This window comes from Trachurus trachurus (genome assembly GCF_905171665.1).
Source record: "Trachurus trachurus genome assembly, chromosome: 22".
Taxonomy (NCBI): Eukaryota; Metazoa; Chordata; class Actinopteri; order Carangiformes; family Carangidae; genus Trachurus; species Trachurus trachurus.
In genome coordinates, this window is record NC_139907.1 from 3989690 (window position 1) to 4008491 (window position 18802).

Here is an 18802-nt window from a genome sequence, read left to right on the forward strand (position 1 = left end):
ACGACCGGATCACTCACTTCTGCTTTAAGTTTCTGTTTTTCTGATTTGATCTTGGGCCTGTTTGTTGTGGACACATTGTTTTCTAAAACTCAAAATTATAAAATATTGAACAGAAAAATACAAAATAATCTGTTATATAAAAGTCAAGTACAAACATTCACCACTGGATCTGACAGGGGTAAGTACAGTGCTTTTATTGTTTATACACAGTATACAGGTTTCATTTAGTACAATATATTAACATTATTAGATCTAATAAATTATGCATTTGTGGCACATTTATTTTGTCTATGTTCAGACAAGCAGTAGATTAATTATAGCGATTTTAACCACATTTTGTGTGCACTGCATTCACACCCGCGAAATCACACAAAAGAGAAAAAAAAGTAATAAACACACATCGACACTTCTGCTAGCGCTAACGAGCTACTAACGAGCGACTCTAACAGCACTAGTAGAGCGGACACTACTAGGAGAGGACGCCAGAGCCGTGACACAGCATCTACAGCTGATCCGCCGGCTCGTTAGCTCGTTAACGGCTCCTTAGCGCCAGCGGCGGCCGTACTAACGATTCCCGTTCAGGCAGCTGTTAGCAGCCGTTAGCTGCAGCAGAGCAGCTAGAGTGCCTAGCAACCGTTAGCGGCAGGCAGCAGCCGGTGCTGATTGGTCGGGGAGCTGGTGGCCGATGACGAAAGCTGCCTCCAAAACGTCATCTGCCTCCATCTCAGCCAATAGAAAAATTTGATTGTAATAGCCGTGTTTCAACCCATAGAGGGCAGTCACTCTACATTTTTACTACAAAATACACCAAATTGAAATATTTTGACTAAAATGTCAAAAGTTGGACCAGAATCAACTGACAACACTACCTTATACCCAAATATATTTGTTTTCAGCAGAAAAAAGTGGTTTGGGGGTTTAGTTCCTCTTTAAAGAATTTCTTTTTATATAAAACATTATAAAATAATAAAGCCATCACAGATGTCCAGTTTTAAACATTCTGATATTTCCTGCAGTGAGTAAAAAGCAACATCATAACACTGGCTCAGTAAGAAAACAGAGTATTTATATTTTACAAACCTTTACATTTTGGAACAAATGTGAGCAGGTTTGCAACTTTAACTTTTCCTTTATGTTCTATAAGATATAAAACATTCATATTTTTGTCATAAAATGCCAATTAATGGCAGTAAAAACCTTAAAGCCTATAAAATATGAATTACTACAATAAAACATTTGTTAAAAAAAAAAAAAATCAGGCAACATCTTTAAAGAAAAAAATCTTCTCCTCAGGATGAAGGCTGACTCCTGTGTCGTCGTCATGTCCACTTTTACATTTTTGATTTTCTGGAGAGAAAAAAGAAAAATCATGAATGTGAGAACATAAACAGAAATAAAAAAATCTCCATCTGTCTTAAATTATATATAAAGATGATTTAGTGACGTATAGAAACATCTGTACATTGATGTCAATTTGGGCCACAAAGAACGATCATGATTAACATTTTAAACAATAATTTTGATTTAATGTACTATATTAATGTGAGAAACATAACGCAGCTCTTTGTTAACTGGACACTCCCATGAACAAAGTCCTGACTTCATGTCACTTACACAGAGTTCTGTGTTTTCTCATTTATCATTGATAATGAAAATGGCTCCAACAGATGAAGCTAAAGTTAAGATTTGTAACATTTCTGGATCTGTCAATTTGCACCTTTAATCTAATTAATTAAATTTTTTTCCTTCTCACTTCGTAAATTGTTTTTTTAGTTTATTATTAATTCAGTATCTTTCATTTTTCTATGTTAATTTGTCTTTCTTTCTTTTCTATTTTTAATGTTATGAATTTCTGTATTATCTTTCTACTCTGAAGACCACCGCTGTTGTTGTTGTTGTTGTTGTGTTTTACATAGGGGAGGTATTTTTACAAGCCTTTTTTGGCTTCTACCTTTCCTGCACAATGTTTAATTTTACTATTTTTGTTGTTTATGCAGGTTATATAATGTGCAAATTTAATAAAAAAAAAAAAAAAAAAAAAAGGGAATCTGGCGCCACCTACAGGTCAAAATTGTACAGGCTAATAACCTGATTGTGATGTCTTTAAGGTGTGTGTGTGTGTGTGTGTGTGTGTGTGTGTGTGTGTGTGTGTGTGTGTGTGTGTGTGTGTGTGTGTGTGTGTGTGTGTGCGTGTGTGTGCGTGTGTGTATACCTTAAGGAGCAGAGTCCAGACTGGTGAGACTGGAGATCACAGTGGTCGACATGGCTTCTTTCTCAAAAGCAGCTGATGATGAGAAAAAGAGTCATTGAACGCATCATTCAAGACAAATGTGGAGTTCACTTCTGACTTTATCTGATCGTGTTCATCATCACAACTTTAAATTATGTTTTCAACGTCAGTAGGACAGAAAAAGGAGGAGGAGGATGTTAGGATGGTGTGAACACCGTGATGTCCCTGAACCTACCACCCTCCACCTCTTCCAGCAGCATGAAGTTGGACGTGTTTACCTGAGATCCGGATGTTCTCCTTGGTTCTGGCTTTGAGTGACGGTTTACTGATCCTGGAGGAACCCGGTGTGGAGGACGGTCCCGCCTCAGCGCTGGTCAAGTCCACCTCCACCTGACGATGGCGACGGGACTTGGAGGCCTTGGAGTGACGACACAAATCAAATATACAGTCAAACACACACACTGGACTTTTAATATTTGACACCTGTTTGATTGATCATAAGGAATAAACTGAACAGGAAGTAACAAACCTCTGCTGCTTCTCCGTACGCTCTGGACTTGATGGAGGCGAGGAGCTCGGCTCGGTTTGAACACTGTGGACACAAACAGACAGACAGATGGACATTAGACAACAGCGCCACCTACTGGACCAGGTGGTTATTACTGCTTTACTGTTCACTGTTTAATTGTGGTGTGTTGCATCTTCACTGGCCACACAATTCAATTCGATTATGATTCACCAGTCTACGACTCAGTTCGATTCGATTATACGATGCATCTCAGTGCATTTCGATGCATCACATCCTCAATTTTCTATCTTGCCACACATGGCTTTTTCATTAATTAACATAAATAGTCAGATACTGTAGATATGATGACTTTTTATTTACATAACATTAAATGGAAAATATCATTTAAATGCATTTCCACAATACAGCAGCTTCCTTGGAGTCTGAACACACAAAGAAAAAGAAAAGGCCTCTAGTCTACTTAAAGGTGCACTTGTTAATTTCTCAAAGACAAAATGTAAATCTTGGCATTGTGCTTTGAAATAGAATAAATCACTGTCTCTGCATTTGAACAACATCATCAAACTTGAATAAATCATTTGAGTTTAAAGATCGATTACGTGACATCACTGCATCGATCCAGAATCGTCCCGTTAAGAATGCATCTCGATGCATCTTTGAAACGATTATTTTCGGCGCCTGTACTGTTTAATCTCATTTACAGTTTCATCTTTTCCTTGTGTTTTATTTTGAAGGGTTGATCCAGAATGTCAGTGGCGGCTGGTGTAGTTTTCTCCAGGTTGAGTTGAGTTCTTATAATAAAGTTACACTCTTGGAGTCAATATCGAACGTCAGGTGAAGAGATAATAATCAGGTCTCTCAATCGACACCAGAGTATAAATATATCACAGTGTGTGATGATGTGTATTTGAGCCACTATGTCATTTTTGTGTTTAACCACTAGGTGGGGGTGTTATGATGGGAAAAGGCATATAGGTAAGAGCATAATGAGCATCAGGTGTGTGTAGAGCAGGAGAGCAAATAGTTTTCTGACCGTGAATTATCGTGTATTGAGATCGTGTTTGAACGTGTGTTTGTTACCGTTTGATGAAGAATATGGTTATGTATGAACACTGACCTGAAAAGAACAGAAATAAACACAATATGCAAAAGTAATTACTGAGAATTGGACATTGGTTTTGTGGATACGGGTCTGGAGAGTTTGCCTCATTTGCACACCCAAGGGACTCAAATGTACGTGTGTTTATTGGTCAAAAAGACTGTACAGTGTGTTTCATTTACTTTGGAAGTTGGAAACAATGGACGATTGATGAAATTAAACGGATATGCAACGTTTCTATACTTGTAGATGTTCGATGTTTGATTGATTGATGATTCAAATTTCTGATAAAACCTGAATGCACCATCAATGAGCTGCATTCAGGAGCTCCTATCTCACATGTACAAGTTATAACCAGGGTCTATGGGCAAAGATTTCTGCGGCCCAAGGAGGAAACACGTGACCAATCAGTGACTTTAGACGACGTAGAACATGTTTCATCTACATTTTTTATTGCAGGTGACACATTTAACTCACTTTTATCTCATTCATCTAAAAATATATACTTATCAAAGTATTGACCAGCCGCCACTGGATGATGTTTGTCCTGCACACTGAGCTCCAGGTTTAATGTGGTTCATCACTCACCTCCTGCTGAGACGACGTCCCCTCACCGCTGTCTTCACCTTCGTCTTTATCTGCTCCATCCTGACAAGACAGGACGGGAAAAGTTTTAGTTTATTAATTACAGTGACGGCTGGTATCAATGGGCTAGTGGGGCTAAGCCCTCCCTGCATTACACAACAAAAGATGAGGAAAAAATATTATATATAGCCTATATTATATTCTCTAAATAACATACAAAAGATTGTTCTAAGTCTTAGTAAAATCGGAACTGGCAACAATATTAAATAGTTTCGAGAAAAACACAGGATATCTCTAAATGGGCTAATTTTAATCAGCCCCAGCTCACCGAGTCTGCTCTCATTCATTTTCCGACTGTGGATGATTGACAGGTGCCATGTCCCGCCCTCGCCATTGACCGACTGTTGGGGCTAATTTCATTCAGCCCACAGGCCGATCGGTTCTGACCAATCAGCAGCGGGCTGACGCAGGGTCAGTGATTGACAGGCGTCATGTCCCGCCCCCTTGGTTTACTTGTCATTGGGGCTAATTTCATTTAGCCCAACACCGCTGTTTTCAGACCAATGACAGGAACCGGAGGAAAAGTTGTGTTGTTGTGGGAGGGAGAAGACAGAAACAGCGGCGCTAGGCGCTAGCATCACAGGTAGCATACTTTACTGCTCTAAACTGTCTTTGCTAACATGAACGAAGTGGAGAATCTAGTTTCTAAACTCACCAGGAGCACCATGACATGGCGATAACAGACCAGAAAGGCCGTCGATATGAGCTGCATCGTCTTTTTAATTGAGCAATATCGTCGGGTGTGTGTGCGTGCGTACGTGTGTGTGTGTGTGTGTAGGTGTAGGTGTTTGTGTGTGCGTGCGTGTGTGTGTGTGTGTGTGTGTGTAGGTGTTTGTGTGTGTGTGTGCGTGTGGGTGTTTGTGTGTGTGTGCGCGCGTGCGTGAGAGAGAGAGAGAGAGAGAGACTGTGTGTGTGTGTGTGTGAGATAACCAGGTGAAGTTTTTTTTTTTCTTTTTTTTTTTGGACTAGACCCTTCTACTTAATGCAGTGTGTAGGCCTAGTCAGTTGCTATACTTTTGTGAGATGGGAATGGATAACCCTAACTTTTAGCTGTGTTAACCATTTAGGCTAATGGGTATAATTTATTTATTAGCCCACCCAACTCATTTGACCACCAGCCGCCACTGATTAATTATGTAAAGATGCTTATTTTACTCCTCTAATTAACTAAACATCCATATTTTTTGCCAATAAACAAGCTTTAAAATAAGTTAATTATCTCATCATTTAACAGGTTTCTCAGCTCCTTCTGCTGCCACTTGTAGAAATCGACCACGGTGCTGCGCAGCTGAGGGACCAGGGGCCTCATGTATCAATACTTGCGTGGATTTCATACTGAAACATGGCGTACGCCAGAATCCAGAAACTGTCGTACGCACAAAGAAAATCTGATGTATCAAAGTGTGCGTACGCATGGATCCAAGCACTTTTCCTTTGTACATCCCAATCAACGTGGAATTGAGCGCACATGTAGAAGTGCCGAACTCCTCCCTGTCCACGCCCCCATTTAAATATGCAAATCAATGTAAATAAGGCCTGCACCAAAGATTCCCTTCTCTTTACGGTCAGATAACACCATGAAAAACTGTGAGGAACAGCAATTTAACCAAATTTGAGTTGAAGGTGATCCTCAATAAAGTTGAGCCGTGTAAACATCTTTTTTTTTTTTTTTTTTGCCGTCCTCCGGCACCAGCACAAAGGGGGTGGGAGAGTGTGTGTGTTATATAAAGGTGAACGTGAGGCGGAGGACCGCTGTCATCCCAGATGAAAGCAGACAATGTACTCGATAATTAAATTATGTGAAATGGATTTATGATTGTCATTTGCCTTTTTTTATACACAGATCGCGTAGTAAATAAATGCAGAAGTGCGCCAGGGAGGCTGATCAAGACACATGTCCAACTTTACGCATGTGTTTATTGACATTAAGTACTTTAGTGTGTGTAGTTTAACCAGCAAAAAAAGAAAGTCACTGACAGTGTGATATCTGGGCGGACATGCTCAGTGTGCATCGGGGGTTATAGGACAATTAAACAAATACATTTACTTTGCAGTGCCAGCCTGTAATCTGTTCCCAACTATGCTGAATGAATTAATCGTGCGCTGAACCAGCCATCTCGCCACAATGTTTGTTAATATGTGATGCATCTGTACATTCACTTCGCACTGCAGCATCTGCAATATCTTAAAACTAAAGCTGACGGTACCACTTTGCGCGTGCTTTTATATCCACCTATCTAATTGCAACACGTGGATGGGTTGTTCATAAATGTGTCTCTGATGTGCACATTACTCTGAGGACTAATTGTTTTCACATTATTAACAGTTTCCAGCTTCACCTCTAAGTGTCGCCAAAGGAACAATAGCTGTAGAAACGTGCGTACGCCAGCTATGGAGTTGGCGTGGGCCACCGCACTTTTCCACGGTCATTTCACTTTTGATACATCTGAACGGGGCCTCATTGATACATGAGGCCCCTGGGGCCTCATGTATCAATGTTGCGTACGCACAAAAAAGTGGCGTACGTCATTTTCCACGCCAACGTTCAGATGTATCAAAAGTGAAATGACCGTGGAAAAGTGCGGTGGCCCACGCCAACTCCATAGCTGGCGTACGCACGTTTCTACAGCTATTGTTCCTTTGGCGACACTTAGAGGTGAAGCTGGGAAACTGTTAATAATGTGAAAACTATTAGTCCTCAGAGTAATGTGCACACCAGAGACACATTTATGAACAACCCATCCACGTGTTGCAATTAGATAGGTGGATAGAAAAGCATGCGCAAAGTGGTGCAGAAAATAGCATCAGCTTTAGTCTTAAGATATTGCAGATGCTGCAGTGCGAAGTGCACACGAGTCCCGGAGGTTTTTTTTTTTTTTTTGCACATGATGACTCCGAGGGCAATTCTCTTGGAACTGAGCGCAGTGCGCTGCAACCGGCCTGAGAGCGCGACACGTCGGGGAGCCATCGCCTCCATTCAGGTGCTGACCACACTGTGAACAGGAAGCATTTTTATACTATAAATGTACAGATCATATGTGATGCGTAAATGCATCACATATTAACAAACATTGTGGCGAGGTGGCTGGTTCAGCGCACGATTCATTCATTCAGCATAGCTGGGTACAGATTACAGCCTGGGACTGTATGCGCGCAAAGTAAATGTATTTGTTTAATTGTCCTATGTAACCCCCCGCCCCGATGCACACTGAGCATGTCTGCCGAAATATCACGCTGTCAGTGACTTTCTTTTTGCTGGTTAAACTACACAGACTGTGTGAAGTACTTAATGTCAATAAACACATGCGTAAAGTTGGACATGTGTCTTTATCAGCCTCCCTGGCGCACTTCTGCATTTATTTACTACACGATCTGTGTATAAAAGAAGGCAAATAAAATTGTAAATCCATTTCACATAATTTAATTAGAGTACATTGTCTGCTTTCATCTGGGATGACAGCGGTCCTCCGCTTCACGTTCACCTTTATATAACACACACACTCTCCCACCCCCTTTGTGATGGTGCCGGAGGACGGCAAAAAAAAAAAGAAAAAAAGATGTTTACACGGCTCAACTTTATCGAGGAGCACCTTCAACTCAAATTTGGTTAAATTGCTGTTCCTCACAGTTTTTCATGGTGTTATCTGACCGTAAAGAGAAGGGAATCTTTGGTGCAGGCCTTATTAACATTGATTTGCATATTTAAATGGAGGCGTGGACAGGGAGGAGATTACCACTTCGGCATGTGCGCTCAATTCCACGTTGATTGGGATGTACAAAGGAAAAGTGCTTGGATCCATGCGTACGCACACTTTGATACATCAGATTTTCTTTGTGCGTACGACAGTTTCTGGATTTTGGCGTACGCCATGTTTCAGTATGAAATCCACGCAAGTATTGATACATGAGGCCCCAGGTCTTTACTGATCAGGCTGACGGACGAATCCCACGTTTCTGTTGTGGAGCTGACAGAAGATTTCAGCTTCTCGTAGAGCTCGTGGATGTTGGACAGCTCCTGTGACAGGACAAAACAAACAAACAGTGATTGCAAAACCTTTTGTTTCTCTAGTTAAAGGTTGAAGAATTACAGACGTGGACTAAACTGTTGGTCTGGCTCCTGTCCATGATTTTCTATTTGTAAATGTCCATTTATTTACTCAAGTCCTGCAACTTTGAAGTCCTGATACTTTTCTTGATGATTTTCTTGTCACAGTTCTTCATGTTTCTGCTCCACATCTCTGTGACTAATATTCACTGCACCACATTTATTTGACAGGAACTATTTCTTCTGACTTTTCTGATTCATGTTCACAAACAGAGAAACTAAACAGAGCTGCTGCAGCAACTGTTTTCATCAATGAATCAATGGTCTGGAATGAAACTCAACCTGTTTATGGTTTACAAAGCTCCGCCCCCTCACCTGACATATAGACGTTCAGACTGTGGCCTAGCAGAACGTCAATTTGCAACTACTTTTGGTTGTCTATAGACGTCCAGAACCAGACAAGGCTGGACGTATTGTCTCAATGTCGTTTATCAACTAATTCTGGCTGTCATATAGACGTCCAGATCAAGGCCTGGACGGGCCGACGTGATACCAACTTGTCTTGGACGTCCATCGACGTTGCTTGCTCAGTGGAAACTATTTCTTCTGACTTTTCTCTGATTCATGTTCATGTGACAGTTGACGGTTCCTGTCACTATGCCTCCAATTGATCATGTGCCCTGGCTACTTGGCCGAGGGGATGTCCCTTTGGGTGACTGGCAAGCGCGCATGACTCTTACCTGGGAGGTGTGGGTTCAATCCGCCCTCTTCACCTTGCCACATTCACAAACAGCTATTTCTTCTGACTTTTCTCGGATACATGTTCACAAACAGAGAAACTAAACAAAGCTGCTGCACCACATGTTTCCATCAAAGAATCAATGGTCTGGAATGAAACTCAACCTGTTTATGGTTAATGAAGCTCCGCCCCCTCACCTGACTCACCTGATATAAACCAGGGAACAGTTGGTTCTTCGTCAGTCCCAGAGACGCAGACTGAAGAAGAGACGATCACATTCAGCTTCAGACCAAACTAACAACTTCTTGTGAGTGAGTCCAGCTACAACACTGCTGCTTCAACCTGCTGACACTCCACACACTGAAGGTGAGTTTGACTAAAACCTGGACTCAGAGTCACAGTAAACTTCAGTCAAGTCAGTAGAGGAGGGAGGGGAGCCATGACTGACTCTACTTCCTGTCTGCTGTGTTTTCAGCTTCACTCTCAGACTAAATGGCTTCCAGACCAGAGGAGGATCTCTGCTGTCTACACGCTGAGAAATTCAACCTCTTCTGTCTGGACCATCAGCAGCCAGTGTGTGTTGTCTGTCTGCAAAACACCAAACACAGAATCAGAGCCATCGATGAAGCTGCTTCAGACCTCAGGAAGGAACTTGAGGAAACTCTGGAGTCTTTAAAGAAGAAGTTAAAGGGTTTTGAAGAAGTTCAGGTGAAGTTTGATCAAACAGCAGAACACATTAAGGTCCAGGCCCGACACACAGAGAGGCAGATTAAGGAGCAGTTTAAGAAGCTTCACCAGTTTCTAGAAGAGGAAGAGGAGGCCAGGATGGCTGCACTGAGGGAGGAAGAGGAGCAGAAGAGGCAGAGGATGAAGGAGAAGATGGAGGCTCTGATCAGAGAGATAGCAGCTCTTTCACACACAGTCAGAGCCACAGAGGACGAGCTGAGAGCTGAAGACGTCTCATTCCTGCTCAACTACAAGGCTGCAGTGGAAAGAGTCCAGCAGCGCCCCCTGCTGGAGGATCCACAGCTGGACTCAGGAGCTCTGATAGACCAGGCCAAACACCTGGGCAACCTGGCCTTGAACATCTGGAACAAGATGAAGGACATGGTCTCCTACAGTCCTGTGGTTCTGGACCCAAACACTGCTGATCCAGAACTCATCCTGTCTGAAGATCTGACCAGTGGGAGACCAGGAGTCAGACAACAGCTTCCTGACAATCCAGAGAGGATTCATTCTTCCTACTCTGTCCTGGGCTCTGAGGGTTTTAACTCAGGGACTCACAGCTGGGATGTCGAGGTTGGAGACAATACAGCCTGGGAACTGGGTGTGTTACCAGAGTCTGTGCAGAGGAAGGGAGACAACATAGATTCTGGATCATGGAGAATATGGTTCTGGGGAGGTAAATACTCAGCTCGTTCACCATCAGGTCCAGACATTAATCTCCCAAAGCAGAAGAGGCACCAGAGGATCAGAGTGAATCTGGACTTGAACAGAGGAAAACTGTCGTTCTCTGATCCTGATACTAACACACACATACACACCTTCACACACACTTTCACTGAGAAGATGTTTCCATACATTTACAATGGTGATGATGACCTCCCATTGAAGCTGTTACCAGTGAAGGTGTCAGTGACAGTGAAGAAGAGCAGTTAGAGGTAAAGAGGATGATCATACTTATGGGAATGGCTAGTGTGACGTCACGAGTCACTTCCGTGTCCAACTGCTGCAAACGTATACAGCAATGCATGTTCTTTATTGCTGTCCCCCCAAAACACACACACACACACACACACACACACACACACACACACACACACACACACACACACACACACACACACACACACACACACACACACAGTAGGCTATATAGACTGTATAAAAGAGAGGGACGAGGTTAACTTTACAGCTGTTTCCTCCGTCCCCACAGTGACTCCGGACACTTAAACCTGAGCTGCTTCTATACTGAAAAACTCTGACAAGTCAAACTTTAGGACGTGTTAGAGGACTAATTAATCTGTCTAACCATCTGTGACACCTGAAACGGTAAACACAGCTGATAGATCGAAATAAATCACAGAGTGATTTCACTTTCAGTCATTGAAAACAGCTGGTTCTTGAATGTAACTCGGTCAAAGTCAGACGTAACCTCAAGATTTTTTTCTGTTAGGTTATAGGCTACATGATGTACATGCTGACAAAGTTAGACATATGTGCTCGGAGAAAATCGCTTTGTTACTTTCGTCCCACGTTACGTTCATCTTCTCTCTCTCTCTCTTTTTTTTTTTTTTTTGGTCAAAAAAAATATATATACAGGTAATACTCAGAAAATTAGAATATCGTGAAAAAGTTCATTCATTTAAGTAATTCAACTTAAAAGGTGAAATGAATATATTATTTAGACTCATAACAGGCATTGCAAGATATTTCAAGCTTTTATTTGTTAGAATTTTGATTATTATGGCTTACAGCTTATGAAAACCCCAAAATCAGAGTCTCAAAAAATTTGAATATCGTGAAAAAGTTCAATGTTGTAGCTCAAATTGTCAGCCAATTAATCCAAAACACCTGCAAAGGGTTCCTGAGCCTTTAAAAGCTCTCTGTCTGGTTCAGTACAGTTCGCAATCATGGGGAAGTGAATGAACTTTTTCACGATATTCTAATTTTCTGAGTATTACCTGTATATGAGCTATATTGTGCATTGAATTCATATACATGAATATATATGTTTATTTATTCATAAATGAAAGATCCCGCAGTGTTTTTGACCTGGCTCTGCCTATCTATCTATCTATCTATCTATCTATCTATCTATCTATCTATCTATCTATCTATCTATCTATCTATCTATCTATCTATCTATCTATCTATCTATCTATCTATCTATCTATCTATCTATCTCTCTCCACACTATTAGTTACTAATGCTCCATAAGCCCCATGTTCTCCACAATATTCATATTTTTATTCATTTATTGTTGTTCTTTTTAAATCTATATTTGTGTTTTCATTTTTTTCTTGAATATTGATGCTTTTGAAAACTTTTTTTGTTTTGTTTAAACTTTCATGTCAATAGAGCCAACAGTTTTGTCCTGGTCTGTAAACGCGGCCCCTTCTCTGTGAATTTACCTCCAGCAGCTCGATGTTGATGAGCTGCTGTGGACGAGACGCTCGCTCGATGAACTCCTCACACAGCGCCGACTTCTCCAGCTTCTTCTTCTTCTTGTAGGAGAGCTGGCAGCAGGAGAGGAAATCAATGAGCAAAATCCTCACATTCAATGTTTCTATTGACAGAAAACATGTGTGTGACCGAGTCGGAAATCTCTCATCTTCTCATCCCTCTGGTTTAGAGATGTTGTGTTTTTTTTTGTTTTTTCTTAAATTGAAGTTATGTTGATTTTTCTCATTTATGTCTGTTTAGCTACTATTCTTCCATATTACATATTTGTTTGCTTCTTTTTTCTTGTTTAATTCAATTTTACTGTTCAGAGACTTTGTTCTACTGCTCCTCTTTCCTGCTGTTTGCCCCTTGGGGTTGTTTTAGGAACTGGGGAAAAGATAGAAAAGTCAATGTGGGTAAATTCATCTCTTGGAATTTACTGTTGTATTCCTTAAAAAAGATTAATAAAGAAAAGAAAAAGAAAACGTGTGTGTGTGGTGTTTGACGCTTTGAGTGACATCAGCTGTCTGAGAGTAATGTGCATTATACTATATAATGGTGAAATTTATGAATGTGAAATTTGCCCAATAAAATGAAATGTTAATGTTATGCTTTGGAGAGCGAAAAAAAAACAAAAAACATTTTCTTTTCAAAATGAAATTTAACTCTAATTGATTAAACAGAAATTATTCCAAATCTTTCCAAAAAAGGGAACACAAATTAAGTCTTTTCAGACCTTGAATTATAATGCAAAGAAAACATGCTCATATTCATTCCTAAATATTCACTGCTGAATATTTTAACTTAGGAAGAGTTTATAAATCAATTTCGGTGGGATGATGTCAATGTTTAATTCCAGCAGTGTTTTTTATAATCTTCCTATAAAATCAGATGTGGTTCAGGTGATGACCTCATTAAGTGTCTCATTAAGTAGAATGAGTTGTGTTTGTGCTGGTTTAAAAAAACAACAAATCATCTTTGAACTCATTATGCTCCACAGTCACTGTCCTGCAGGGTGAGAAAGAGAGAAATTAATGCAATATATGAAACAAAATGTGGTTAAAATCGCTATAATTAATCTACTGCTTGTCTGAACATAGACAAAATAAATGTGCCACAAATGCATCATTTATTAAATCTAATAATGTAAATATATTGTAGTAAATGAAACCTGTATACTGTGTGTAGAAGCTAAGCCAATGCTTTAAGCCACTGAGGTGTTTCAACAGGAAACCTAATTGACGCGCTTTACTTTACCATGACGGATGAATGAGAGTCCAGTTGTTTTCGTGTTCAGATGCAAACAAGTCCATTTATTTGACATCATTATGCTTTCAATCACACATCTCACACACACACCCGCACGGAGCACCGTGATGCTGCACAGCGGTCAAAAACTGTTTTTCCTGTTCCGGTTGGAAACACCTGATGCGCCCCCAAAGGTTCCTACCATATATATGTAATACTCTGATAAATATCAGTGGTATTTATTTCATTATTTTCATGGGAATAAGTTAAGTATAAAATGCCAGTTCATGGTGAAGTTAAAATCTACATAAATAACTATTTCATATAAACGAGGTATTAAAATGTATAAATAATTAATGTTTAAAATGAGTAACTTTAAAAACATCATTTCATGGGATGTGTATGCCTTTAAAAGAAGTTAAAAGTAATTATATTACGTTACGTGCGTGAGTTCATGCGTGAGGTCATGACCTGAATGTTTACACTTCCGGGGAGAGACTCGAGCGAGGAAGAAGAAGGAGCAACGTGTTCATGGCGTAGAGCTGAGACTTCGGGACTGTCGTGTCGCCAGTGTGGAGTTATGAGTGAGTGACTGTGAACTGTAGTTGAGCGACGTGTTCGGAGTGTGTTTAGTCCAACTCTCCACCGCTGCTTGTGTTTTGTGAACACGAAGACGAGTTCAGTTCTGTTAGCTAGCAGGAGCTAGGCTAACACCACGAGCCTCGCTGAGGGGAAACGCCGCCTGCACGGACGGGAGGAGCTTCGGTGAGTCGTCTCGGGAGAGAGTCGTCGACGGAGGTCGCTTCGCTGCTGCCGAGGGACACAGAGGACGCTTCGCTGCTGCCGTGGGAGACGGAGGTTTGCCGCTGCGAGCTGCTGCGAGCGGAGACGGTCGTTACCGCAACGAGCGAGCGATTCATCAGCTGCGGCCTGGTCTGGCTGACTTCACAGACACACGGGAGTACAGGTATCAAAAGGTTTCCATCATGAGCTCCAACTAAGCGCGCCAACGAAGGTAGAAAAGAGTGCACTCAAAATAAAATTAGACAGTTTGAGAAAAGACAAAAACTCTAAAACCCCGGGGTTATACTTTTTTATTTTCTATATCTCTCTTCCAAAGAGAAATGTTTGGATGTGTGTTTTCCCTGCATCATTAATACATTCGCAAAACTGAGATCATTGTGTTTGGTTTTATTGAATGGTGTTTACTATTGAAGTATTAAGATACATACAGGTCAAGTGTATTTCCCTGCAGTCTCCAACGTTATTTACAAGTGAGAATCATACATTACCCTAGACTGATATTTACTATTTGAGATGTGACTTTTGCCATAAAACATTTGATAAGCGTTAAAGCTTCATCTTCATAACATAAGGTGGGTTTTAATACACGAGCCGGTGGTAAAAGGGTTACATTTTGGGGGCTCGTTCCGGGATGTGTTTTTGTTATAACTGACCTGTTTTTTTATTTTTCTTTATTCAAAAAAAAAAAAGAGAGAGAGAATTTTTTCTGAGACTGCTAATGTAATTATCCTCATTGCTAAAAAAACGGGGAATTATCAAGTGTGTTAACATTTATTGTGAAGTTTTTGCTGCTTGGAGCTAAAAAAAAAATGGAAGCAATTGAAATTGAAGCTTGGTGCAAAAGGAAGCAGTTAGCTTATGAAAATGCAGTTGTTTTGAGTGATGTTGACCCAGATATCACAGATGAAGTTCTGCTAACATCTTTAAGTCAGGTTAAAGTATTTGGGAAGTCTGAAATAGTTGATCGTTGTCTTGATGTAGCTTCTAAAACACAGTTTATACTGATCAAGACTTCCACTGACTTGACTAAACAAACCCTACCTGACGTTGTTGGACTTCCTGGGGAGGCTGGTCCATGGCCTGTTCATGTGCTCACCGCTCCTGCAGAAAATGAAGAGTTTCAAGCTAAACTAATGTCGTTTCTGAAGATTGAAGGTAAAACCCTCACTGATGTTAGCGGGTTACTCCAACCTTCAACCCTTGACGTGAACACTGCACTGATACACGCCATCAGCTCCCTAGTGGATAAATGTAATACCACATCTGCTGATTCTCAGAGTTATCGCAAGCTGCGCATGTTCTCTGGTGTGAAACCTACGCCCAGTGGCGAGGAAGAGTATGATGCCTGGGCAGAGCAGACAGCGCATTTGCTAGAAGAGTGGCAATGCAGTGACAATACAAAGAAACAGAGGATAGTGGAAAGCTTAAAAGGTCCAGCTGCTGACATTGTGAGATTTTTAAGAGTGCAGAAGCCCACTGCAACTTCATATGACTACATGCAAGCTTTGGAAACAGCTTTTGGGACAACTGAGAGTACATCTGATCTCCTGGTGAAATTTAGACACACATATCAAAATGTTGGTGAAAAACTGTCTACTTACCTGTTGAGGCTGGATAAACTGCTGCACTGTATTTTCAGAAAAGGAGGCGTGGCACTGTCTGACATGAATCGATTACGGATGGAGCAGGTTGTGAGAGGAGCACTGCAACAAGACATGATTGCTCTTCGTCTCCGCATGACCCACAAGCTGCGAGAACCTCCTTCTTTCAGTGAGTTGCTAAAAGAGGTAAGGGAGGAAGAGGATATGCTCCAAAGCAGGAACGATGTCAAGAACCCAGTAATGTCACAGTCTGTAACTCCTGTTTCCAAGCCTGCACCTGAACTGGAAGTCGATCCTGAAGTAGCAAAGCTGAAACAAGAGATCAGTGTCATGAAAGCTGAAATGATTAGTCTTAAAGCTGCTACAGTTGCATCACATCCAGACACACAGAGTCCACAACTAGAAATCCCTGCCAAGACAACCTACAAAAAAAATGCTACCCCACAAAGGTTTGGCTATCAAGAGGATAAACCTGGGATATTTTGCTATAGATGTGGGGAGGATGGACATTTTAAGAGAGAATGTGAAGGTGAAGAAAACCTACTCAAAGTCAACAAGCGCCTCATTAAACTGACAAAGAAATCGGGAAACTACCGCGGGGTCCAGTAGAGGAACGGCCTGGCATCCCGGTGGTTGCAACACGTTCCACCAAGTGTAAAAACTCAGAAAGAAAAGTGATTGACACTGTACCTGAAGGCTTAGTGGGCCCAAGCTCTGTCGTGTCAGTACAGATTGAAGGCATCTACTCTAAAGCCATACTCGATTCTGGTTCTCAAGTAACTTTGCTGTACAGATCCTTCTACGACAGATATCTGACACACCTGCCATTGACGTCTATCAGCACTTTGCAGATATGGGGTCTTAGTCCTGCTGAGTACCCTTATGATGGCTATTTGTCACTTAGGCTGGAGTTTTTGGAAGCGGACGTCGGAGTGAGTGAGACCATTGATGCACTTGTGTTGGTATGTCCCGACCCAGTTGTGAGAGGTGAAGCTTCCATGCTTGTAGGCACAAACACACCCACTGTGAGACGACTGCTTAGCCACTGTAAAGAAAAAGGAGGAGAAAACTTTGTGAGAACTATGCACATTCACCCAATCTTCAGAAAAGTTTTCAGTGAGATCTCACTTCTGCCACCTGACACTGACAACAACAAAAGAGGAACTGTGTGGTTTACTCAAACCAAACCTGTCACCTTACGGCCTGGGGGAGTCGCCAGAGTGACCGGTGCAGCAAAGTTTCAGGGAGCGCCGAGCACTCAGACCATCCTCGTGGACTCACCTGATGACCCTGCGAATGAGTCACGGTTTCCAGATGAACTCCTGGTGAGACCAGAGTTACAGACATCCACTGGTGTGATGGCTAAGAAAATCACTGTTCTAGTCAGAAACATGTCAGCACGAGAAATTACCTTGACCAGAGGAATGCCGATCGCTCATCTGTTTCCTGTCGACGTCGTGTCATCTCCACCTGAAAAGAAAGAGTCCGATGTTGAATCAACAGGAAAGTTGACGCCCTCCTCTTTCAACTTTGGAGACTCACCAGTTCCTAAGGAGTGGAAAGAAAGGTTGGTGACAAAAATGATGGAGCGTAGCGAGGCATTCTCTCTGCACGAGTTTGATGTAGGATGCAGTAAAAGCACCCAGCACACTATCAAAACCACAGACGACAAACCATTTCGTGAGAGGTCTCGTCGGCTGCCGCCTGCAGATGTGGAGGCATTGAGAGAACATCTGTCGCAGCTAAAAAACGCTGGTGTTATTACAGAGTCACGCAGTCCTTATGCCTCGCCCATTGTGGTCGTGAGGAAGAAGAACGGGAAAATAAGGATGTGTGTGGATTTCAGGACTCTAAACCGTCGCACTGTCCCAGACCAATATACAGTGCCAAGAATTGAAGATGCTTTGGCCTGTCTCAGTGGAAGTAAGTGGTTTAGTGTGCTCGACCTTCGGAGTGGATACTATCAAGTGCCAATGACAGACTCTGACAAAGACAAGACAGCTTTCATCTGCCCGGCTGGATTCTTCCAATTTGAAAGAATGCCACAGGGAGTGACAGGGGCTCCCGCTACGTTTCAGCGGATCATGGAACAGACTGTCGGAGACATGAATTTGCTTGAGGTATTGGTTTATCTTGATGATATCATTGTGTTTGGAGCAACGCTCGAGGAGCATGAGACCAGATTGTTGAAGGTGCTTGACCGCTTGAGAGATGAAGGACTGAAGTTGTCACTGGATAAATGCCAGTTTTGTCAGCCATTGGTAACCTACGTCGGACACATCATCTCACAAGATGGGGTCTCTACTGATCCAAAGAAGACCGAAGCTGTAACCACATGGCCGAGACCAAACACTGTGACTGCTTTGCGGTCGTTTCTTGGATTCTGTGGGTACTACAGACGCTTCGTGAAGGATTATTCCAAAGTAGCTCACCCGTTGAACCAACTGTTGTCCGGTTACCCACCAGCTGCAAAGAAATTCAAAGGTAAGCAGGAGAGTACTTACCTCAACCCCTCAGAGCCTTTTGGTCATCGGTGGGATGAAAAATGTGAAGCAGCCTTTGAGGAACTGAAGCGACGGCTTACTCAAGCTCCCGTGTTAGCTTTTGCAAATCCTCAGCTCCCCTATATGCTGCATGTCGACGCTAGCCGAGAAGGGCTAGGAGGAGTGTTGTACCAGGATCAGGGTGAAGGATTGA

The 18802-nt window shown here is 41.9% G+C and overlaps 2 protein-coding genes across 2 annotated transcripts; one reads left to right on the plus strand and one right to left on the minus strand.

The window, feature by feature from the left end:
- Positions 1 to 1275: 1275 nt before the first annotated feature.
- LOC311005912 (uncharacterized protein) lies at positions 1276 to 16170 on the minus strand (the record flags this gene model as incomplete). Its single annotated transcript, XM_083998519.1, has 10 exons — positions 1276 to 1347; positions 2213 to 2284; positions 2509 to 2647; positions 2760 to 2822; positions 4447 to 4527; positions 8408 to 8518; positions 12422 to 12621; positions 14413 to 14639; positions 15546 to 15605; positions 16106 to 16170. The coding sequence occupies 9 exons, from the start codon at positions 16168 to 16170 to the stop codon at positions 2214 to 2216; spliced, it is 1017 nt and encodes a 338-aa protein (XP_083854645.1). The 3' UTR covers positions 1276 to 1347; position 2213.
- Positions 9780 to 10946, plus strand: LOC311005868 (E3 ubiquitin-protein ligase TRIM39-like; the record flags this gene model as incomplete). The annotated part of the gene is made up of 1 exon (XM_083998477.1): positions 9780 to 10946. One exon carries the CDS (start codon positions 9780 to 9782, stop codon positions 10944 to 10946), a length of 1167 nt encoding a protein of 388 aa, XP_083854603.1.
- Positions 16171 to 18802: the final 2632 nt, after the last annotated feature.